Source organism: Apium graveolens, chromosome 5 (assembly GCF_009905375.1).
Source record: "Apium graveolens cultivar Ventura chromosome 5, ASM990537v1, whole genome shotgun sequence".
Taxonomy (NCBI): Eukaryota; Viridiplantae; Streptophyta; class Magnoliopsida; order Apiales; family Apiaceae; genus Apium; species Apium graveolens.
In genome coordinates, this window is record NC_133651.1 from 171,775,940 (window position 1) to 171,801,575 (window position 25,636).

At 34.4% G+C, this 25,636-nt stretch overlaps 2 protein-coding genes across 2 annotated transcripts; one reads left to right on the plus strand and one right to left on the minus strand.

The window, feature by feature from the left end:
* Positions 1 to 240: 240 nt before the first annotated feature.
* On the minus strand, positions 241 to 3,719 carry LOC141724623 (uncharacterized). The gene is made up of 4 exons (XM_074526838.1): positions 3,592 to 3,719; positions 3,025 to 3,381; positions 1,877 to 2,117; positions 241 to 881 (listed from the first exon to the last, which is right to left on the minus strand). Exons 2-4 carry the CDS (start codon positions 3,334 to 3,336, stop codon positions 493 to 495), a joined length of 942 nt encoding a protein of 313 aa, XP_074382939.1. The 5' UTR covers positions 3,337 to 3,381; positions 3,592 to 3,719; the 3' UTR covers positions 241 to 492.
* A 17,260-nt stretch (positions 3,720 to 20,979) lies between these two features.
* Positions 20,980 to 22,562, plus strand: LOC141660472 (uncharacterized). The gene is made up of 2 exons (XM_074467459.1): positions 20,980 to 21,410; positions 21,851 to 22,562. Exons 1-2 carry the CDS (start codon positions 20,980 to 20,982, stop codon positions 22,560 to 22,562), a joined length of 1,143 nt encoding a protein of 380 aa, XP_074323560.1.
* Positions 22,563 to 25,636: the final 3,074 nt, after the last annotated feature.

A 25,636-nucleotide genomic window follows, 5' to 3' on the forward strand; every position in this document is an offset into this window, starting at 1 on the left:
TCTCGGTAAAGGAATATCAGGCAAATCAACATAATGTAGACTAGCAACTCCATGCATTGGAGCGGAATGTAGCAACATAAACAGTTCTCACATTTTAATGAACAGTTCCATGCCATTGACACTTGGCATAAAAGGTCAAAGAACAGAGCAATCACATTAAGAGCCCACCAGGCACCAGCACATTATAATTTATAACAGATGCAATTGTTATATTTTACTTCCAAAAACACCAGCAAAAAGTTGGAGCCATAAACTGTATGCTTAACATCCATTTAGTTTCTAAAGAAAAGAAAAAAGGGTAAAAGGATATATGAAATATAAACAATGCAGCATCTACTTAGTCCTAACTTTGAGTTCCATGATGTTTTCCTCACATAAAATAAAAAGCTGCTATGTCAAAAGTCGTCTCAGCAAAACCAGATCCTGAAGTTTATTGTTTCATTTTACAAATGAACAAAGAGGATACATTCTCACATTGACCTACAAAATGACTTACCGCACCGGCTGCTGGTTGTAGTGGTTCTTCTCCTTTTTCTTGGATGCAGCCAACCTTGCGTTCCTTGCAGCAGCTTCACTAGCAGCAGCTTTCGCAGCTGCATCTATCTCTTTGCTTGATTTCTTCTTTTTCATTGATGCAACTTTCTTAATTTTCTCTTTCACATCAAAAGCAGATGGCTCTTCAGCCTTCTCAGTTCCAGCAGTTTCATCTTTAGCATTTTCAGATTCAGCAGCATTAATTTCATCATGCTGTTCTTTACTCTCTTTTGAAGCTTTGTCTTTCTTCTTTTTCTTTTTGGCGCTTTTGCTCTCGCCAGGTGCATTGTTTTCCTTCTTTTCTGCATCTGCGTTGGAGTTCTCTACCTTCTTCTCCTGTGCAACCCCTGACAAGTGAAAGTAAAAAATTACATAATTATCTTGTAGACGAACAAACTCTAACGAAGCCAAAATTTACATGCAAGACAAAACCAGCTGTAAAGTGCAAGACAGGAAGGTCCACAAAATGATATATTTGATCCTATTTTCCATTTACGTGAAATGCTTCTCGCTAATACAAGGAAAATATCAGATCAATATTTAAAATGTGACCTTCCTTATGTATGAAAAGAGCACACAATACCAACAAGACATTTCTCTGCAAAACAAATCCACGTGCACAATTTACACAAGAGGACATAAATATATGTAGCTGGACCAGTAATTTTCTTATGTTTCCACAAAAAAGTTGCAAAGGTGGCAAACTTGTGCAATTAATAAAATGGTAGAATTTATCACGAAACACAAAAAAAAAAACCTTTTTTATATGGGAAGACAACTTTGACGATTACTCTTTAATGACCCTTTATTTTTGGAAAGAAAATGAATTTTGTAGGAACAACTGTAAGAACATCGGTACTTCAAGCCTTGTTTTAATCAAAATGCAAAGCAAGATATGCATTATAATAGTGAAAGATAGAATTGCTATGCGAAGTGGTAACAAGCATTTAAAACAATTCAGGCCTAAATTGATAGATGCAGTTACATATTACTGATGCTTTTTGTTGATCTATATTTTTGAGCATGATATATAAACCAACAGTGATCTTGCAATCCAAAAATAGTATCACAAGAGACGACTACCAAAAATCAGCAATGTGATCATAAAATACTTGCACATAATAGCAAAACAGACCAGACTTTCTTAGGATGGAGCATACGCTAATAGGTATTGCTAAAAAAAGAGAATAGTTGTATTTGTGTATCCACCAAGATCTTCTCACCACACTAAAAACACACTACTTACTGATAAATTTTCCTAAAAAGGATACAAGTATAACTCTTCTATATAATCGTCAATTCAAAATGCACAAGGAGGGATGTAAGCATTCAATATGCTTACCACGGGGCTCTTCCTGGCCACTGGCTTCAGATGCTGGAAAACCCAATTCTGCAAGAACAGCATCAAGTTCAGCAAGCTCCTTTTTCTTAAGTTCTTTCTTCGATAGTTGCCTGTCAGTGTCTTTAGGTGCTTCCACAGGCTTCTCAACTATTGGCTCCTTCTTGGCTGGCACTTTGACCTCATGCTCTTCTTCATTGTCGTCATCAACTTCATCAATCTCTTCTTCTTCACTGTCGCTCTCCTGAAGCCAAAGAGTTTTACGAACTTAAGTTGAAAAGCTAAATTAAGATAATGAAATAGAAGATGTTCAAAAGTCTCATTCCCATGTTACTGAATTTAACCGTGATTGTAACACAAAATTTAAAGCTATTAAAATGAGTACAAATATTAAATATTTGTCTCAAGTCTCAAACAAGTTTGTAATTTGTTTCCTACTATAATAATTTCTTTCCTACTACGACGTGTTTAATATATTGTATGGAATTAATTACTCATATCTATGTTCTAGGTAAAAATCATTTTGTTAATTTACACAGAGAAAGTGGCCTGCTGCGGCAAGGAAAAGAAAAATACAGGTAAAAAGATAATCTTATAAATTGCACTGTAACATTTTGTGCTTTACTGCTTGAGGCATAAGGTTTTTGAGGCTTAAAACTGTTTCTGACAAGCCAATGAAGAATACTTCAGTTAAGTAATAGATGACAAGCTTCAATCCCCGTATGTCTACAAGTTTTCCAAACTATCTGCCAACTAGCATTTCACTTTTTCTTGACAGCACTTTAAATTACTGCACCTCTAGCCAAAATGTGATGCCAAAGAGGCACATCCACAAGCACATATCACAAAAAAAAAAAAAACGTTGTAGCTTCTTACGAATCTCACAAAATCTTAAGCGCAAAGCTATTTCAAGATTCTTTCTGTTTCTTAAATTGATTGCACTACATTTAGAAACAAAACAAATCAATCCACTTAATAGTTTTAATGATACAACGATAAAAGTAACAATAAACATTAGGGATCACATATCCGGAACAAATACAACAATAAGTGTAACCAAAAACAGTTAAGAACATATATCCATAACAATTAAGACAACAGATGTAACTGTAAACATTAAAAATAAAAACCTAAACTGAAACAAATCAAACCTCAACAGGGGTAAGGCTCTCTTTAACATTCTCATTCTGAGCCCAAACAGATTGTGGGGGAGCAGTGGTGGCATAGTAATCATCATCATCCTCGTCATCCACATCAGCCCATGATTTGGTTGTAAGAGGAGCAGGAACCCAAAAAACCTTAGGCTCAGGCTCAATCTTCTTCTTGGAAGAGCTTTTGCTCGACTTTGAAGACCCTTGTTCTTTATCAGACTTCTTTTTCTTCCTTAGGGTTCCAAGAGCTGCAAATACATTAGTGCTGTTCAAAACAACAGAATCATCCTTTCGGTTTCCACCTCCAGCCATTATACACTCCTTTTCAACTCAATAAAAAGTTGTGATTTTTCGTTCCTATAACCAAACAAACAAAGACAAACAATTCATATACAGCAAAATTCAATTAATATAAACAAAATCAAAAGGGGGGGGGGGTTAAAGATTAGTACAAATTAAGGGACTCTGGTAAAAATCAAGAAGATCCAAGCTCAAATACAACAGTAACAATGATAAAAAAAAATAGAAATTGAAAATTAAAGCAAGGGACGCATTCAAATTTCAAACCTTGAGACTGATAACAAGACTGATACAACAAACTTGAGCTTTAATCTCCCTTTAATTCCACTAAATAATTATTTAAGTTACTGGGAAATCAAAAGGGGGGATCGACGGATGGAATAAAAAGCGATGGCAATGATTTAATGGGTATATGTATATTATATACCAGTTTATAGCCGGTATTTCAAAAATTATTTAATAAAAATAAATAAGTAAATTTATAATTAAAATTGAATAATGTAATTCTAAAAAATTAAGTTATTTATATAATATTTTCGTTATATAAGTTATTTTTATATTATATATTTTATGGGATTATTTCTATAAATAAATTTGTCAAAATTTAAAATTTACTTTAAATTTGTATTAAAAACTTATCATAAATAATACAATTCACATTTATAATTGTATTGCAAAGTTTCTATAATTAAAATAGGTCATAATAAATATATAGATCTTTTATAAAACTAATATGGATATCAAACTTAAAAATGGATAGTCCACTCGGTTAAATTAAAGTTAAAAATTATATCCGAACCAAAATATGGATACCAAACCTTATAAAAAGGTTATCCAGCAATTTATAATATATAGATTTGTCTGTGTTTGTGTGTGTATGGGTCGGTTACGGTTAGGTAGTAATGAGGGTTGGAGGAGAAGGGGGAATGAAGGGGGGATTTTTGGATGGATGGATGTATATACGGAGAGGGTGATTTTAATGCAAGTATATATTGCGTGTAAATTTAGAGGAGGATACGTCCAAAAAAAACAATACACAAATTTGTAGATAATGACCTGGCGGATGACCTGGCCAATGACGTGTAATAAGTATTTAAGAACTTGTCCGATATTTTTTGGTTATCATCTATTTTAACTTGTTATTACTTTTTCTTTCATTTTCTTTTCAATGTACTTTTATTAACTTTTATTTGTACTATATTCTAACATAAATTATTATTTTTTAATATATTGAGATTCATTAAATTAATATACATTTCAAATTTTTATATTATACAATTTTACATATATACATGTACTCAAATAAAATAATTTGTAAAAATAAAGAGTCTCAAATAAAATGTTATGTAACCAATTTTTTAGTGTAAATTTGAATCATTTCATTTTTTAATCCATATGTTTTGTTAATTTTTTAGTTTTAGTTCATTATATTTTCAATATGTTTCCCCTTTTAATTATTTTTACCTTTTTCAATATATTTATGTCATTTATTTTATTTATAAATTTTTAATATATATTTATACAATAAAATTTTAAAAAATGAAGAGTCTAATATAACAAAAAGAAATTAAAAATAAACTAAATTTGATAGTAGAAAACTCTATTTAATTATCTTTTTAGGTAGGTTTAAATAATATAACGACATAAGTTTCAAATATAAAAAGATTCAAATTAAAAATTAATTAAGTCAGATGTTGTTCAGAAAAGTGAGATTACTTTTCTTTGTCAATTGAGTTTCTAGTGTCATTTAGAGTGTTCATCTTCCATCACCGTTATCTCAGACTCAAATTTTCATCTCACAAGTTTATACTCCCTCCGTCTCATATTATGTGTCCTGTTTTAACTAGTCAACGGTCAAATTATTTAAATTTTGACCGTAAATTACGTATAAAATATAATTAGATAATTTTTAAAACTAGTATCATTAGAAAATATATCTAATTCTCTTTCAAATATATTTTTTATTTTTTAAAATTAATACATAAAATTGTCGAAATTATCGGTCAAAACTTGGTCAATTTGATCATATATTAGTCAAAACAAGACACATAATATGAGATGGAGGGTGTACATTCCAAATGAGCACCAGGAACTTACAAAGCGATGATTAAAGCAATGATATAGGTATGACATCTATACACCATCAGTATTTGGTTTTCTCCATTAATTTTATTTGTTTGATATGAATCCTATATATGTTATGTATAATATGCATTGTTATGTTTTATGTGTTTTGATTTTATTTGAATGATGTGTAATACTTGTTGTTATTTTTATACGTGTCTTTGTATAGTAATGGAAAGCCAAACAGTTGAAAATAAATTAGTTAGAGTAGAAGAACATAAGGTTGGCATGATTTTTGATTCATATGATGAAGCTCTTTCTTATTATGAGAGTTATGCCAAACAAGAAGGGTTTGTCGTATTTCAGAGAACATCAATTAAGGGTGTAGGGGAAAAAATTATAAGACATTGTCCTATTGTAGAGAAGGTCGGAGAGCTTCCAAATCCAAAAATTAGTTTCGTTTAAAACCATGTGCAGGGCAAATTGTAAGGCACGAATAAATATTATAATTGGAGTAGATGGGAGATGCATTATAGGTTCTCTTGTATTGGAACATAATCATGATATAAATCCTGAAAAAATCACAATTTTACCGTTGTAATAAAGGATCAAATCCATATATCAGGAGAAAACTTGAAATGAATGATATAGCATGAATCAGATCAAATAAAAGTTATAGGTCCATTATAATTGAAGCGGGTGGACCTGAAAACGTACCCTTTTTTAGAAAAAGATTGTAGAAATTTTCTTGATAAAGTGAGGCGTTTACGACTAGGTGAGGGTGATGTTAATGCCATCAATAAGTATTTTTTGAAGATGCAAGCTGATAATTCTATTTTTTTTATACAATGGATTTGGATGAAACGGGTCAGTTGAAAAATGTGTTTTGGGCTGATGTGAGAAGTAGGGCTGCATATGAAGAATTTGATGATGTTATTACTTTTGATACAACATATCTGAAAAATAAGTATGACATGCCATGTGCACCATTTGTTGGGGTAAATCACCATGGCCAATCAATTTTACTGGTTCTGGTTTAGTTTTCAAAGCAGATACAAATACTTTTATTTGGTTGTTTAAACCATGGCTGACATGTATGTCTGAGCGTCCTCCAAAAGCAATAATCACAGATCAAGACAAATCAATGAAAATTACAATCAAAGAGGTATTTCCAGAAATTCGGCATAGATAGTGTTTGTTAGGTCCCAATTTGTTTGTAGAAAGGGGGGTTGAATGCAAACAATACCGTTTAGTCGAATAAAATGCGGAATAAAATTGTGAAACAAAATTCAAGTTAAATAAAACTTTTATTAAACTTGAAAGGTGTTACAACTACGGTATCGGTTACAAGGGATTAATCTCAAATCAATTATTACAAATCTAGAATAAATTCGACATGAACTTTTTCTATTTTTGTAATTAAAAGATCAAATGCTAAATGCGATTTGAGATTAAGTTCTAGGGATTTTAATCCGCTAGATTGATACACAAGAACAAGATAAGTATTTCTAGTTGATTGGATTTAACTTTACAATCTAGAAATTGATCTTGAAGTTGCAGATGAGATGAAATATTTTTCTGCTCCTTTTTCTTTTGTTCTTGAGTTTGTGTTCTGTTTTTTTCGATAGTGAAATAATAGACTTCTGCTCCTTTTTATCAAACAGCCGAATGTAAACATGTACTGGCATGACAATCTCTTTGGCCAGCAAGACTTTCGGTATGACAAAATTTACAACTAGCAAGACAATTAAAATGAGCTAGCAAGACTTTCGGTATGACTATTGATTGTCATACCGATTGTCATATTAGTTCAAATAAATTGTCTTGCTGAATTAATAACAGATTTTAATCTAAACAGAAATTCTAATAAGACAATTAAATGTATTGGCATGACTTTCGGTATGACTATCAATTGTCATACCGATTGTCATACTAGTTCAAATGAATTGTCTTGCTGAATTTAAGCAGATTTTAAACCAATTAAAATCTTATAAATCCTTAATATTAATTCTAAATTAATTAATCAATTTAATTCAATTAATCAATAAATTAATCTTTGCAGATATAATTTATTTTCTTAATTAAATTATATGACTTAATTAATTAATAGAGAATTAATACTAACCCTGAGCAGCATCCATTCTTCTGACAATCTTCTGAAAGTCACTGAGACTTATGAATCAATTCCGCCACTTCAATGCTGACACTCGATGTACTGTCTGGTTCATGAGTGACTAACTTCCGTGACGTTTCTTCATGTCTTGACTTTGATATTCTGATTGAATCCTTGTAATAAATGATACCCTGACGAGATCTCTGTCACTTGATTAAATCCACGATCTTGATTTATATCACTGAGGCATGATCAAATTCTTGAACTTCTTCCAGTGAATCTTCAAGTCTGCAGATGAACAATGTTTCTTTATTCTTTGACAGATGTTACTTTGTGAGATCTCTCTGATGATAGATCCACTATTTACTTATTACATTCTTATTTGAGTTGAGTTAAATACTCGAATAAACGAGTAGGCTATGACATATGCCTTTCAATCTCCCCCTATTTGCTTGTTAGACAATAACAACAAATACCTAGAGGATAACTCAACTAACAAATAAGAAAAAGATATAAACAGTAATGTAAAGTAAATAGCAGAAAAGTTCTGGATTATATTTAACATTTTCCAGATTCCAAATGAAATTTACAAGTGAATACAAGATAGATGTTCCTCTAGCCTGAACATATAACTACATTAGACTATCTTGATTCATAAAGCTCTAATCATATTACATTGAGTTTTGAGCTAATTGACTTCAGTTGTCTTCTCTTCTGACTTCACCTTCTTCTAAATCTTGAAGCAATTCCTTGTCAAAGACACGATCCTTTTCTGAAGTGAAGCTTGCTGGTCTGACTGGTTGAACTCCAACTGACTTCAGCTTATTCTTGAGTTGATTGTACCTTTTAACATTCTTTTCACAATAAGCTTGAATCAAGTCAGCAGCTTGAGTCTTCAACATGGATGAATATCCAGCAGTTCTCAAATGATGTTCCATCCAGACCAGATGTTTAGCTGAGTAGTCTTTAAGAGATTGTACATCTAGCTGACAGATTTGAAGACAATCAGACTTAAAGAATCTCACCTGATGAGGATTGTTGACCACTTGAGGACTAGCCCTGCTGGCAAACTCTTTAAGCCTTTCTCGAAGAACTTCATTCAATTCTGAGCTTCTTTTGACTTTGTTTAAAAGAACCCAAATCTCTGACAAAGAACGATTCTCAAATAGATGAAGTGACACCTTGAATGATCCTTCACTCTGACAATATACAAAAATGCTCATTTCATTTAGGGATCTATCAAAAGCAGCTGTGATCCTTGAGACTTCAGTCTTGATAGCATTCATGTACATGTCATTGTTAGGATTTGAGATTTCCAGCTTGTCAAGAAGATGTAAGAACTGCCTATCATTGTTAGTGCTCAGCTGAGGCATATCAAGTACTCTCCTAGCTTCATCCCATTTTTCACCAATCTTTAGTCTGACATCTCTTCTCCTTTCTTGAGCCTTAATGTCATGAAGACGTTGCTTTTGAAGAGTTTTTGTTCTTTGAATGTCTTTTCTCATGTCAATGATCTGAGAGACCTTCTTGAGTTCAGCTTCTTTTCTTTTCATCTCTGACTGCTCCTTCTGAAATTCTTTCTCAAACATAGGATCCACTTGAGCTTCTTCTTCCCATTCTCTAAAATCACTTTCCTCTTCAGCTTCAAATAACCCATCTTTATCTTCCTGAACTAGTTCAGTGGGAATGTCAAAAATATCAAAGTCATCCTGTTCTCCACTGTAGTAGACATCATCAGCCTTTCCTTTGTTTCCAGCAGAGGTATCTTTTTCTTTCCCTTTGGCACTACTCCCTTTCTTCTCCCCCTTAGTTGAGGGATCCTCTACTGACTTTCCTTTGGAACCTCCATCACCTCCAGAGCCTGATCCTCCACCAGACGGTCCTTCAAAATAAGTTCTTTGTTCTTCATTAGGGCAATGAGAATTCTTGATCATGAAATATAGGTGCTTCATCCCTTCATTGAGATGTTCCATGCCCGTCTCTATCTTTAGAAATCTTGAGGAGTCCAGTGAATGATTCATCTCAACGAGGTCTTCAAGAGAAGTCATTCTTGTGTGTAGAGAGCAGAAGTTGGATATGTCATCAGCTGATAAAGTTGGAGTGTACTGAATAGAATTGAGCTTTGGTATTACAGTGGTCTTTAGATCTGAGATGTCATTCCTTATGATTGCAAGCTGATTGTTGACAGAGGTGGAAGAAGAAGACCGTTCAACCACTTGTGCTTTGAATGCTTGAGCTTCAGCTTGGCTTTTAGCAAGTTCTTCTTTTAGGGCAGCAATCTGAGCTAACAGGTTTACAATATCAGTGTCTGTGTGTGCTCTCACCTGAATTTCACTCGTGTTTGGTTCACTCACCTCACGTGCATGTGTTTCTCTCAATATAATTGCTCGTGAGGAGTCTTCCTGTTGCTGTTCTTCTGTACCTGCATTAAAAATCACCCTAGCCTCTTCAAGAGAGGTCAGTGGTGGTGCAATGGGAATTCGCGAGTCCCGATCCTCAGTCAATACTATCAAATCTTTTGGAATAGATGTCTGAATTGCTTCAGGGATAGATTGACCGAGTTGCCCTCCACTTTCTCCAGATAAATCTGCGAGTGGAGAATCCCATAAGGGAGCCAGAGGTGTTGGATCTGGGAGGGGAGAAAATGACTCTATTAAAGATGGCGGAGAGTCAGATTTTCCCTCTGAAGCATGTGACTGCTCTTCTGCCGTAACTATGGCAGGCACTGTAACCGACTCTACGTGCACTCCTCGCTGTGTGTCCTGGGTATGATCTGGGGAAGTGTATGGTTCCATTGTGAGTAATGGAATTGTGCTTGACTCAGTACAAGATGCCATGGCCTTATGGCGAATTTCAATAGATGCATCCTGTTGAGAGAATGCCTCTAGTAACTGTTCATTGGCCATTTCAACGTCCATGTCCTGTTGGGAGGACAAGGATGGGCTTTCAGATGCCTCAGAATATGTTCTTCTTTTCTTAGGAGGAGGCAGAGCTGAGGGTTCACTCATATTTAACAATGTACTACTTCCTAGTAATCTTCTGGGTAACATTTTAGACAGTGGGGGAGAGGTTGAGATAGAATGTGACTCTGTGTTTGGCTCTATGACCTGGGATTGAAGCTGTGGTTCTACAACTTCATGGTCAGCCCTATCAACCACTGGGGGTCTTTCAACAGAAGTAGGAAGGGAGTGAGAGTGAGGAATTACTACCTGTAATGGAAGAGTATCTGATGTTTGAGGAGCCTGGGTGGCTTGAACCACTGGAGGTTGAGGTTGCTGTTCATGGTCGGGAAGATTGAAAATAGGTAAAGGAATATAAGTGGCCATGAAAGCAGATACAAGTACTGGAACTTGCATGAATTTGAAGGTTGTGTCTTGGCGAGTGTAAATCTTTTTGCTAACTGGAGGGGGTTCGGTTACTGCAGAGTTAGCAAAAAGGGCTTTGTGTTCAGGTGTGAGAAGATGATCTGCTATAAGCATGAGAAAACGAGCATAGTAACATGATACCCTACGATTTGTAGAATGATCACGTAAAGCAGAAGTTAGACGTCTCAAGAGAATGGGAAAAAGTAGTTTGCCAAAATTGATCCTTTGATTGAAAACAACCGCCAGACCAATATACTGCAGAGTGGAAGTGATGTTATGAAAATTGGATTTTGTGCAGTTGGCAAACACTTTGGAAAGTGTATCGAAGAAAATATCCCATTCAGACACCAAATTTGATTTAGAAAGTTTGGTTAAATTGATCACCCCCTGATAGTGAATAGCATTGAAAAAATTTGTGATATCATTTTCAGAGGGTAAATTACAGAAATTTTCTAGTGGAAAATTTAACGCACGATTGACGACTGTTTCATCAACTACATACTGTGTGTTTGCGACGGTGAATGAAAAAGATTTTGAATCATCGGCCACAGTAGAGGTTGTGCAAATCAGTCTAAGTAGATCGACGTTTAAAATCACATTTGATTTAATAGTAGAGCTAACAATCGAATGGTCATTTAAAAATCTAATCCATGGCTTAAATTTTTCAACATCACATTTTTCCGGATTAAAATAACCAACCTGATTATGCGCGACAATTTGGAAATTGAGAGCCATTTAAAATAATAATAAGACACACGCTTTTCAGAATTTTAAGAATAATATTAAGAAAATTCGAATTAATTAAATTAATTTAATAATTCGAATTAAATTAATTATAATCGAAAAATTTAGACAGAAATGTATCTCGTTAAAATTCTTAACTCACAAACGCAGTTTTGAAAAACCAAAAGACACAAATCAGAAATTAAAATAAAAATAAAAAGTTCAAAATCAACAAACACAAATTGAATTTGAAGGGGCAAACTGATATATAAAAAAAAATTTGAAAATTTTGACAGCACTCCTGTATGTATATATATGTAAGTATATATCACAGGAGTGAAGATTCAGTTTGCTGAGTAAAAACTCGAGCAAGGAAGGAAGCAGTTCGAAGAGAGAGAAGAGAGAAACTGAAGACAAAAAACTGTTCGAATTTTTGAGAAGAAATGAACTGTTGAAAATGGTTTAAAACAAAACAAACAAACTCCTTTATATGACAGCTGGTATGACAATCCTGGATTGTCATACCGATTGTCATACCAGGCAAAAGAAGGAAAAGAAAAAATCAACAGAAATAAAGGAAATAACAAAATAAACACTGAGTATATATAACTGGTATGACAATCTGATAGTCATACCGATTGTCATACCAGTATAAAATAAAAGAAAATATATATATATATTGTTTATAACTGGCAAGACAATTGATAGTCATACCGATTGTCTTGCCAGTATAAACTATACTGAAAAACACTAATATGACAATTATATAGCGAAATGACTTTCAGCAAGACAATTTCAATTATCTTGTCGATTGTCATTTTAGTAGAAATACAATCAAATATGTACAGACTCTATAAATGTACTGAAATTATATTACAAAATGGTAAAACAGAAATACAGACCTATAATATTTACATAAACAAAGACAATATATCAGAATTTATTATTTTTTATTCCAAAAATAGATTTCTATTGAATTTTAGCAAATAAAATTCATAGTAAAATATTTTTAGAGGAAATAAAATATTCTGAGATATTTTAAATTAACAAGTAGGGAAAATAAAAATAGATAAGATAATATATATTACATAGAAATAAGCAAGAAATATGATAAAATGATAAAATAAATTTACAAATGAATTTTTCATTTATGAAAAATTCATTTGTAAATTCATTCAAGAACAGATCACAGATATTAACTAAATTAATCACTAAAACTATTCAACATGCCCAATTTACCAACTAATCTGGTAAATGTGGATTCGTCAAGTGGTTTAGTGAAAATATCTGCTATTTGTTCTTCTGTTGGAACAAAAAATAGTTCAACAGTACCATTCATGACGTGCTCTCTAATAAAATGATACCTGATGTCAAAGTGCTTTGTCCTCGAGTGCTGCACAGGGTTGTTGGTGATGGCTATTGCACTTGTATTGTCACATAAAATAGGAATCTTGTTCAATACAGAGCCATAGTCTCGTAGTTGGTTCCTAATCCACAAGATCTGAGCACAGCAGCTTCCAGCAGCAATATATTCAGCCTCGGCCGTTGAGTTGGAAACTGTTTGCTGTTTCTTGCTGTACCATGAGACTAGCCTGCTTCCTAGGAATTGACAACTTCCTGAGGTGCTTTTCCTATCAACAACACTTCCTGCGTAATCTGAATCTGTATATCCAACAAGGTTAAAACCAGATTCTTTAGGGTACCAAATACCTAGATTTGGTGTTCCCTTAAGATATCTTAAGATTCGTTTAACAGCAACGAGATGAATATCTCTAGGATCCGCTTGGAACCTTGCACATAAACATGTAGCATACATAATATCTGGTCTACTTGCAGTAAGATAGAGTAACGAGCCAATCATACCTCTGTAGCTTGTGACATCTACCTTAATGGAGTTTTCACATGGTCCAAGCTTGACAGCTGTAGTTGATGGAGTCCTTGCTGATGCAGAATCCTCTAGATTGTACTTTTTGAGGAGTTCCTTGAGATACTTGGATTGACAAATAAATGTTCCATCTAACCTTTGATTTACTTGTAATCCAAGAAAGAACTTCAGCTCTCCCATCATGCTCATTTCAAACTTGCTGTGCATTAACTTAGCAAATCTCTTACAGAGATTATCATTAGTAGACCCAAATATTATATCATCCACATAGACTTGGACTAATATAGTATCCTTCTTATGTGTTTTAGAAAAGAGAGTTTTGTCTATGACACCTCTAATAAAGCTATTTTCAATAAGAAATTCAGAGAGAGTGTCATACCATTTTCTTGGAGACTGTTTTAGCCCATAGATAGCCTTGAAAAGAAAGAAGACAAAATCCAAATGATCTGGATCTTCAAAACCAGGAGGTTGCTCTATATATACCTCTTCATCCAGCTTTCCATTCAGAAAGGCGCTCTTGACATCCATTTGATAAACTTTAAAGTTTGAAAATGCTGCGAATGCCAGAAATATCCTGATGGCCTCAAGTCTAGCCACTGGAGCATAGGTTTCATCATAATCAATGCCTTCAGCTTGAGAATACCCTTTAGCTACCAGTCTTACCTTGTTTCTTGTAACCACACCATCTTCATCTAGTTTATTCCTGAATACCCACCTAGTACCAACAGCTTTCTTGTGTACAGGCCTAGGTACCAGTTTCCAGACTTGTTGACTTTCAAACTGATTGAGTTCATCTAGCATAGCAATCACCCAATCTGGATCAATCAGTGCTTCTTCAATTTTCTTAGGTTCCATCTCAGAAAGAAATCCTGAGAACAGACACTCATTTTGAGTAGCACGTCTAGTTCTGACTCCAACATCTGGATCACCAATAATCAACTCAAAAGGGTGAGCTTTATTCCAGACAGTCTGTCTTGGAAGATTTGATCTTGATGATTCGCCTTGAAATTCATTGTGATGTTGTGTCCTACTAGATGATCCTTCAACATCTCCCCCTGAGTTGTTGCCATGTTGACTTGAAGATTCTCCGTTAGTAGCAGGGGTATCTCCATTGTTTCCAAAGTTTCCATCACTATTACCTTGAGTATCATCAGGATTAACAGGTTCTTCACCAGCAACAACCTCAGGTACTTGACCATGTTCTGATTCTGAATCTGACGTATCATCAAACTTCAGTTTCTCAGAAGGATCTTCAGTTTGGATACTAGGGAGTTTAGTGTCATCAAATGTAACATTGACACTTTCAGTTACTTTGTGTTGATCAATGATATACACTCTATATGATCTTCTTCCATATCCAACAAAAATACCCTCATATGCCTTTGCCTCGAACTTACCACGACGATCATCTCCATCCTTGAGCACGAAACATCTGGCACCAAATACATGAAAGTATTTGATAGAAGGTTTCTGTTCATTCAAAATCTCATAAGGAGTTTTAATGAAGTCTTTGTTGATTAGAGTTCGATTCTGAGTATAACATGCAGTATTGACAGCTTCAGCCCAAAAGTACATTGGAAGACCTGATTCACTTAACATCATTCTTGCAGCTTCAATCAATGTACGATTCTTCCTTTCTACCACTCCATTTTGCTGAGGGGTTCTAGGAGCTGAAAATTGTCTGGTAATCCCTTTGTCTGTGCAGAATCCATTGAGAAGTGCATTCTTGAATTCTGTCCCATTATCTGACCTTATTGCTCTAACAGGGACGTTAGAATCTAACTCAATCATCTTGATATAATCAATCACAACTTGTGGTGTTTCATCCTTAGAGTGAAGAAATAAAACCCACGTATACTTGGAATAGTCATCAACTATCACAAGACAGTAACACTTCTTTGACATAGAAAGGATATTAACTGGACCAAATAAATCCATGTGCAATAATTGCAGAACACCAGTTATGGAAGATGTGTCAGTGCCTTTGTGACTTGCTTTCTTTGACTTTCCTTTCTGGCAAGCCTCACATAGTCCTTCTGGAGAGAATTCCAGCTGAGGCAGACCTCTTACCAATTCTCTTTTGACAAGAGAATTCATTGTTTTGAAATTGAGATGAGAAAGTCTCTTGTGCCATAGCCAACTCTCATCTGACGATGCCTTTGCATAGAAACAATTGACTTCAAGATTGCTTCCAGAGTTCATGTCAGCTACGAACAGATTTCCTTTCCGGATTCCCATTAAGGAGGGTTTTTCACTTTTCTTGTGCAGAATCTGACACTTCAGCTTGTCGAATAAAACATTGTAGCCGTTGTCACAGAACTGACTAATGCTAAGCAGATTGTGTTCAAGTCCTTGCACAACATATACATTTTCAATGATAACATTTCCAGCTAGCAAACAGCCATATCCCTCCGTTAAACCTTTGCTGTTATCTCCAAAGGTAACCACTGGGCCAGCTTTCTCAACCACATTTGATAGCAGGGCTCTATCTCCGGTCATATGTCTTGATGATCCGCTGTCAAGAATCCACACTACCGGTTGTACCTGTTTAATGCCCTGCAATATAAATGGATTAGACCTTCTTCGGAACCCAAGCTTGGCTGGGTCCGGCATACTTGTAAAATTGGCCTTTATCAGGCAAAACAACATTCTTAATTTCAATATTCTCAACGTTCTCAATGACTGAACATTTGACCTTGTGAACAGCCTTGACAAATTTATGTTTAGGCTTAGGCACAAATGTCTCCTTTCTAGCTTTAGGAGGACTAGCAGTCTTAGACCTATCATGCTTTCTATTATTCACATGCTGACGAGGAGTAGTCTTATCATTAGAAACATGCTTACCATTAAAATAAGCAAACAACAGATTAAAAGCACAAGACATACAATCAGGAACACCACATGCTTTATGAGAAGGATTAACAATAGGCAACTTATGCATGGTAGACATGGCACTTGTGTTATCCAACTCATGTGTGTCTGAGTTAGTCTCAGTTGCTTTCACAACCTTGACTGGAACTTTTGACACACTTGACTTGGAGACAGCTTTCCCATTAGCATTATCTTCAGCACGGATTTCTTCTTGAATAATAAAAGAGGTCTCATCAAATGGTTCAGCAATTGATTCTTTATAGAGGGGTTCATCAACACCCTTAAGCACATGTGGTACTTCCCTGCCTTTAGCACATACATGAGGAGGGGAGTTTATGCCTAATTTTCCAATAGCAGCATTGTAATCATAACCTATTCCATGTGTTTGATTAACAACTTGCTTATTGTAAAACTCTTTGGACTTCGAACAAGAATTAAAGTAAGCTTTAACCTTAGCCTCAAGACCGGTGATCTTGTCTTTGAGAATAGTTTCGAGTTGTCTATAACAGTCAACTCTATTCTCTAGAAAAGATACTTGTTCTTTTAGTTTATCTTGATTAATGTGCACAAGTCTTAATTCATTGACCTCTTTCTCAAGGTCTTTGATTTGTTGATTTAACAATTCATTATCACGACGAGCACAATCTAAGGAACCTCCTCGATGATAAACTAATTCAGCATCAGTAAATTTTACCTCTTTTCTTGACGATGAGGTGCTTGCATTACTAGCCATGAGAGCAAGATTCCCAACTTCTTCATCTTCACTGTCAGTATCATCCCAGCTTCTTCCCTTTGCCAGGTACGCCCTTTCAGATTTACTCTTCTGATTAGAATCGTAAGAGTTCTTCCTAGCTTGTTTTGGCTTCCTGCATTCTGTGGCAAAGTGTCCCAACTCATTACAGTTGAAGCATCGAATGGTGCTTCGATCAACCATCCCTGTTTTATACCCACCACTGCTGGTGTTAGAGGATGAAGATCCACCTTTCAGGAATCTGTTGTAGTTGGACTTGTACTTGAACTTGGGATTCCTTTTGAATCTGACATTTGAGAATCTCTTGACAATCAGGGCCATTGACTCATCCTCCAATTGCTCCAGTTCTTCCAAGGAATAATAATCATCTCCTGATTGATTTGTAGTAGGAGAATCAAATTCTGCTACTATCACATTATCTTCAACCTTGGAAGACTGTACCATTCTTTCTGACTGTTGAGATTGTTGTTGATATTGTGGTTGTTGTTGTTGTTCATCAGCTACTAGAGCAGTAGACGTGCTGACCACTCTTCCTTTCCCGTAAACTTCCTTCTGCTGAATCTGCTCCAACTCATAAGTCTTTAACACACCATAGAGCCTTTCCAAAGAAATCTCACTCAGATCTCTTGCTTCTCTTATGGCAGTGATTTTATGTTCGAGATGAGTTGGCAGTGTTAAAAGGAACTTTTTGTTGACCTCCCTGATGGAATAGTATTTACCATTAATGTTCAGGTTGTTGATCAATGCATTGTACCTCTCAAACACTTCAGTGATTCCTTTTCCTGGATTGGATTTAAAGTATTCATACTCAGAGGTTAGGATTTCTAGTTTGTTCTCCCTAACTTCCTCTGTGCCTTCATTAATAATCTCAATAGTTTCCCAGATATGTTTGGAATCTTTACAATTCATCACATGTCTATTCATCAGGGGATTAAGGGAATCTACTAAGATTAATTGAAGGCTAGCATCCAGGGAAGCTTCTTCTATTTCAGCAGGAGAGAAGTCCTCAGGATCCTTCACATAAGTTCTCGCTTTGGTGATCACCACATCATTTTCTATTACCTCTGGTTCCATAACCATAGGAATTTTTGGACCCTTCTTCAACACTTGCAAATATTTGGGATTAGCAACCTGTAAAAACAGTAGCATCTTCTTCTTCCACATAACATAATTTTCTTTATCGAAAAGTGGAATTTTAACGGTTCCAACTTTTTGTGTAGTCATTATGAATTTTTTTTAGTGAATAAAAAATTCAAGAAGTGAAAGAAACATAAAAGTCTAGGATCTAGATTTGTACGTTAATCAGAAGGCTCTGATACCAATTGTTAGGTCCCAATTTGTTTGTAGAAGGGGGGGTTGAATGCAAACAATACCGTTTAGTCGAATAAAATGCGGAATAAAATTGTGAAACAAAATTCAAGTTAAATAAAACTTTTATTAAACTTGAAAGGTGTTACAACTACGGTATCAGTTACAAGGGATTAATCTCAAATCAATTATTACAAATCTAGAATAAATTCGACATGAACTTTTTCTATTTTTATAATTAAAAGATCAAATGCTAAATGCGATTTGAGATTAAGTTCTAGGGATTTTAATCCACTAGATTGATACACAAGAACAAGATAAGTATTTCTAGTTGATTGGATTTAACTTTACAATCTAGAAATTGATCTTGAAGTTGCAGATGAGATGAAATATTTTTCTGCTCCTTTTTCTTTTGTTCTTGAGTTTGTGTTCTGTTTTTTTCGATAGTGAAATAATAGACTTCTGCTCCTTTTTATCAAACAGCCGAATGTAAACATGTACTGGCATGACAATCTCTTTGGCCAGCAAGACTTTCGGTATGACAAAATTTACAACTAGCAAGACAATTAAAATGAGCTAGCAAGACTTTCGGTATGACTATTGATTGTCATACCGATTGTCATATTAGTTCAAATAAATTGTCTTGCTGAATTAATAACAGATTTTAATCTAAACAGAAATTCTAATAAGACAATTAAATGTATTGGCATGACTTTCGGTATGACTATCAATTGTCATACCGATTGTCATACTAGTTCAAATGAATTGTCTTGCTGAATTTAAGCAGATTTTAAACCAATTAAAATCTTGTATATCCTTAATATTAATTCTAAATTAATTAATCAATTTAATTCAATTAATCAATAAATTAATCTTTGCAGATATAATTTATTTTCTTAATTAAATTATATGACTTAATTAATTAATAGAGAATTAATACTAACCCTGAGCAGCATCCATTCTTCTGACAATCTTCTGAAAGTCACTGAGACTTATGAATCAATTCCGCCACTTCAATGCTGACACTCGATGTACTGTCTGGTTCATGAGTGACTAACTTCCGTGACGTTTCTTCATGTCTTGACTTTGATATTCTGATTGAATCCTTGTAATAAATGATACCCTGACGAGATCTCTGTCACTTGATTAAATCCACGATCTTGATTTATATCACTGAGGCATGATCAAATTCTTGAACTTCTTCCAGTGAATCTTCAAGTCTGCAGATGAACAATGTTTCTTTATTCTTTGACAGATGTTACTTTGTGAGATCTCTCTGATGATAGATCCACTATTTACTTATTACATTCTTATTTGAGTTGAGTTAAATACTCGAATAAACGAGTAGGCTATGACATATGCCTTTCAGTGTTTGTGGCATATAATGAAAAAACTACCAGAAAAGTTGAAAAGTTATAAGGAGTATGACTCAATATAGGGTGTCATGAAAAATGCAGTGTACAATTCTTTAAGTAGGGAAGAATTTGAAGAAAATTAGAACTAAATGATTGAAAAGTGATCTCTAAAGTAATGAATGGTTAAAGGGGTTATATGATGAGAGAGGTCGTTGGGTGCCAATTTATGTGAAAGACGTGTTTTGGGCTGGTATGTCAACTACATTGCACAGTGAAAGTATGAATCACTTTTTGATGGTTATGTCAACTCAAAAATAACACTGAAGCAATTTGTAGAACAGTATGATAATGCACTTGCAAGTAAGGTGGCAAAGGAGAATCAGGAAGATTTCAATTCTTATAACTCGACTTATCTGTGTATCACTGATTATGAAATAGAGAAATAAGTCCAGTGTGTTTATACAAATTTAAAGTTCAAAGAATTTCAACAAAAACTCAAGGGAAAGATTTATTGTGAAGTCTCTCACGTTCAAGATGATGACTCTGGATACAAAGTTGTTGAAGATTGCTTGTTTGGAGAAAAGAGAAGACATTTATCTTTTAAGGTAACCTTTAATGAAAATGATCAAGAAGTAAATGAAGTAAACAATCGTTTAAGATGGGTTAATGTCTCAGATGGGGATTATGTTGATTCCGAAGTTGTTCAAGGTCTCATTCATATGTTGGATAAACGTAATGAATTGGTACAGAAATTCAGAATGGCTCGTGATAGGTTTAAAAATAATGATGTAGTTGATCTTAAAGTTGAGCTTAAAGTTTGTCAATCAGAAAGTGGACGGGAGAATCATATCTCTCCTTCAGATGAAGTCCCTGGAATAATGGTGGGTAGTAGTAACAGCACAACCCCTAACCGCGACATTATCATTCACCTTAAGATGGGAAAATTAGAACGCGTTTCCTATATTAACCCCAAATTAATGGCTTTGCAGTATCCATTATTATTTCCTAATGGTGAAGATGGATACCACAACAAGAAAAAGTTTCAATCTGCTAATCCGGAGTCCCAAAAAGAACGTGATATGTTCACAATGAAAGACTTCTACTCCTACAGATTACAAATACGAGAAAATGAAGGTATCTAATTTTGTTGAAATCATTCCATTTGTTTTTGCTATTTTTTTAGTTTGAGATTGAAAATTAAATTATTTTAGTGTATAAGAATGACACCTCGTCTGGGTGGTAGACTCTTCCAACAATATATTGTTGATGCTTTCTCGGCTATTGAGCAAACACGTCTATGGTGCTTTCGGATTAACCAGACAATATTGCGCAATGAATTGTACAGTCATATTTGTGATTATGTTCGCAAAGGAGATGCAAGTACATCTAATGTAGGTAAATGTGTAATATTGCCTGCTAGATTTGTAGGTTCGAAACGCTATATGCAACAAAATTTCCAAGATGCATTAGCTGTTTGCCGACATGTCGGTCACCCTGATATATTCCTGACAATGACTTGTAATCCGTTGTGGGATGAAATTCAGAAGATGATGGAATTTGTTCCTGGATGTAAAACTGAGAATTACCCTGATATTATATCTAGAGTTTTTCGACTGAAATTAGAACAACTAACCAATGATACTACCGTGAGGTAAATATTTTTGCACATTTCTGTTCATTTTCAAAAAAACTATACTTTTATTAAAAAAATGTTTAGCAGCATATTAATGTTATTTGGTGACTCTTATGCAGCAATGTATGTTGTTGAGTTTCAAAAGCGCGGTCTCCCTCACGTGCACATATTGATATGGCTAGACAATAAGTCTAAGAATTATTTGAAGCAAAATGTTGATAAATTTATTTCCGCTGGAATCCCTGATCCCGTAACGGATCCTATTAGTTATGTTGCTGTTAAAAATTTTATGATATACGGTCCTTGTGGTTTACAGAATCCCAAATCTCCCTACATGAAAAATTGTAAATGTATACGGCATTTCCCCAAAAAAGTATATTCTTCTCTGTTGTATGTTTTATGTAGTTGTTTTTTCACCTTTAATTTTAAAAAAACTTATTTCTTATGTCCATATGTAGGTATTATGCGCGCACTATGTTTGATAAGAGTGGATTCCCACTCTACAAGCATCGTAGACAAAATATCACTATCAATATTCGCAATGCTGAGTTGGATAATCAATGGGTTGTACCATACAACCGAGATTTATTGGTTAAATATCAGTGTCACATAAACATTGAGATATGTTCACATGCTCGAAGTCTTAAATATTTGTTTAAGTACTCCTTGAAGGACCACGATACAGCTACTGTTCAGGTGACTAGAAAGAAACACCGCAGATCAGCAGAGAATAATGAAGAATGTGTTGATGAGATTCAAGCATACTTTGATAAAAGATATATTTGCGGTGCTGAGTCTGCCTATAGGATATTTGGTTTCCCAATACACCACCGAACATTCTTTGTTGAGCGTTTACCTTTTCATTTACCTGGTGAACAAAACTGCACATTTTATGCAAATGAAGATCTTGGAAAAGTAGTTGATCGAGAGAAGAAAAGGCTCAGCAAACTTGAAGCCTTTTTCCTGCTTAACTCTGTAGATGCAGATGCACGTCAATACACTTACGATGAGATCCCACAGCATTACGTGTGGAATGATGGTGAAAGAAAATGGAACCGGAGAAAAAGAGGAATGCAAATTGGATGTCTTTCTTATACACATCATAGCAGCGGGGAAGTCTGGTACTTGCATTTGTTACTTACTAAGGTACGTGGTCCTACTTCATTTTGAAGCTTGAGAACTGTAAATGGAGTTTGTTACTCAACATTCCGGGACGCGTGTAAAGAATATGGTTTGCTTGATGATAATAAAGAGTGGCATGAAGTTTTATCGGAGTGTTCTATTGGTGGTTTACCAACACAAATACGATAACTTTTTGTTCACATCATAGTGAACTGTAAAGTGACAGATTTGACCAGTTTGTGGAACTCTCACTGGAAGAACATGATTGAAGACATCTTAATAAAAAGGCCATATTTGTCTAAAAATGACAACCTCATTCTCAATGACAAGCAGCTTGTAACGCCCCCAAATCCAGGGTCAGGAATCTGGGTCGTCACGTTATCCTTCACTCATGTGTAACTTGTATTGATTTAATAATCCAACATACCCCAATCTTACGAAGACACACACAAGTTATAGCCTTAGAAATGATGTACAAGATGTAATCTTCTTTTATTACACTCAAATGTACTTTATAGGATCTTAAACAATTTGTAACCTCTACATGAAGTTACAATAATTACTACTAACTTTTTATACCTATCTGGATACTCTGGTCCACCTAAGACAAAGCTGTAAGAGATTCTCCCCACGATTTCAAGCGACTAAGTCCCACGCCGGCATACTGGTAATCTCTTGTGTTGTGACATTTAAAAGAGAGCAAGAGTGAGCAATAATGCTCAGCCATAATAATCAAAAGTATAAAAAGACTGTTAAAGAAATTATATTAATCCGTATAAGGATATGTATTTACTCAAAGTAGTTTTCTTGGTGATACACATCTTCTTTCGAAAATAATTCTTTAGTGGATTTATTATCCTGCAAATACCTTAATGGTAAACCCGGCACCTAGGCTTGGGTTATTACGGAAATAGTAACCTTTTCTACTAGTAGAAGGACGACACCTTCGTATCCCGGTTATCACCCTTGCCGCATTCGGGCTACGTGTCCCATTTTGGGTATACACATACTTCACAAGTTCCTGAGTACACGGAGTACCTTCGCCTGCGGTACCTTTGGTAGTCTCCCTAGTACACATAGTACTAGAGTTTACCCCTCCCTTGTCCTTTTAAGAAATCCTATCATATCTCAAGAACTCGAATCACATCGAAATTCTCCAAGCGTTTTGCTTGGTGATAGGTATAGCTCATCTCATATATATAAATATGTATATGTACTTCTGAGAATTTTCGGAGGAAGTACTAAGATAATGTGAGTTGACCGTTGTCAACAAATAGATAAATGAGGGGGAGTTTCTTTTGAAACTATATTCAAAATATGTAAAATACGTCAAGATAATAATCTTTGACGATCTAAAAATATTAATATGAATTTCTGAAACTCAGAAAATATTTTAACTTAGGTTTTATGATTTTTAAATGATATTAAATCATTTAATAAATATTGAATAATTAAATAGTAATTATTAAATAATTAAACCTCAAATAGTTCTTCTTTAAATGAGTATTTGAAATAATATTCCTCAACTAATTTAAGTTTAAGTAATTATATTAATCTTTAATATATATAAAATAATTGGTTTTAAAATAAAATAAACGTTGTTGAATACTTCTCCCTTTTTAAATGAATACTTGAAATAATTTTCATTGCTCGGGTAATTATATAGAGTTGAGGGAATACGATCTTTACACTACGCCATAAATGGGCTATTGTACTGCATAAATGCTGTTACAATAGGCCCAAAAAATGTTACATTAGGTCTATTGTAACACCAGGGGGCGTTACGTATACGAGCATTACAATAGACACCTTAATGTAATACTTCAGTGATCTATTGTAACACAGAAGAAAACGTTACAATAGACAACTAATGTAACACTAAAATGCCCAAATATAACGCAAAATGAGTGATACATTAGGTTGTTCAAGATTGTATAAGTGGGATCCACTTGTGGGTCCCATATAACCTATTGTAACAGTTTGTTTTATCTACTGTAACATAAATTTTTTATAATTAAGCAACACTAGCATATGTAATGTAACACTATATATAATCATATATTCACTAGAATAGGGGAAATGTAACCGTTAATTTTAATTTTTTTGAAATATATGCTTAATTTAAAGAACAATTCCATCAGCAACAAAATATCAAAGTTGTCGTACATAATAGTCTTGATATCCAAACCATATTACTAAATAATAGTGTCAACTCCATGTCATACTACTACTTTACATCCAAAGTACTCACACCCCCGACACATATCACAACTACTTTTACTTCTAATAGGACTTCTGCTAAAGCTACTGGTGACTTCGGCTCATGCTCATGCTCCTATTAGGGGTCATGCTTCTCCAAGAGCTCATGCTAGGGCTCTTTTTCATGCTTGTTTCTGGACTGAAACTTTTTCTGCTCAATATCCTTGCAGGAATGATGCTTTTACTCCTGCCCATTAATGTACAATAATTTACAAAATTTGAAAGAGAATTCAAAGCATAGAAACATTCGGCAAAGAAAAGCCAGGGGAATGATTTTTTAACTCTGCCTCTGAAGCAAACTCCCTCACACGAACATACTTTAGGATATTCTTTCTAATGACCTGTACAACAAGAAATTTGCAAGAACAGGCCATCAATTCAAATCAGAACAAAACTGGTTCATTTTGTTTCTCACCTTTTATAATCCAAATGATAAAAAAGTATTTAGAAAATACAAAAAAAAATATTCGGAAATGGAGGTGGTGTTTTTCTAGTGGCAAATGAAAATAAATATATAATCACTTGCCTGCACATTGGTCTTACCAGGAAGTCCAATGAGCTTTGCTAAACCAGCATGTTAATGTAAAGTTTTACGCAAAATTAATATCTTTCTAATAATAACACAAGAGATTAGAAGATCAATCCTCTCTTGCCCGTTATTGAAGTTTTAGTCATGGTCAATAACAATTATACAATACTACTTTTGAGCATTCACAATTTCTATTTCTTAAAAAAAATCAAGAGCACATTCAATTCTAAACCAAGAGGGGAAGATTTTAAGTTATTTACCTAATGTGTTAAAACATAAACACATAATAGTCTTTGTCGTACCACACAGGTAGGAAAAAATACATTACATCTAG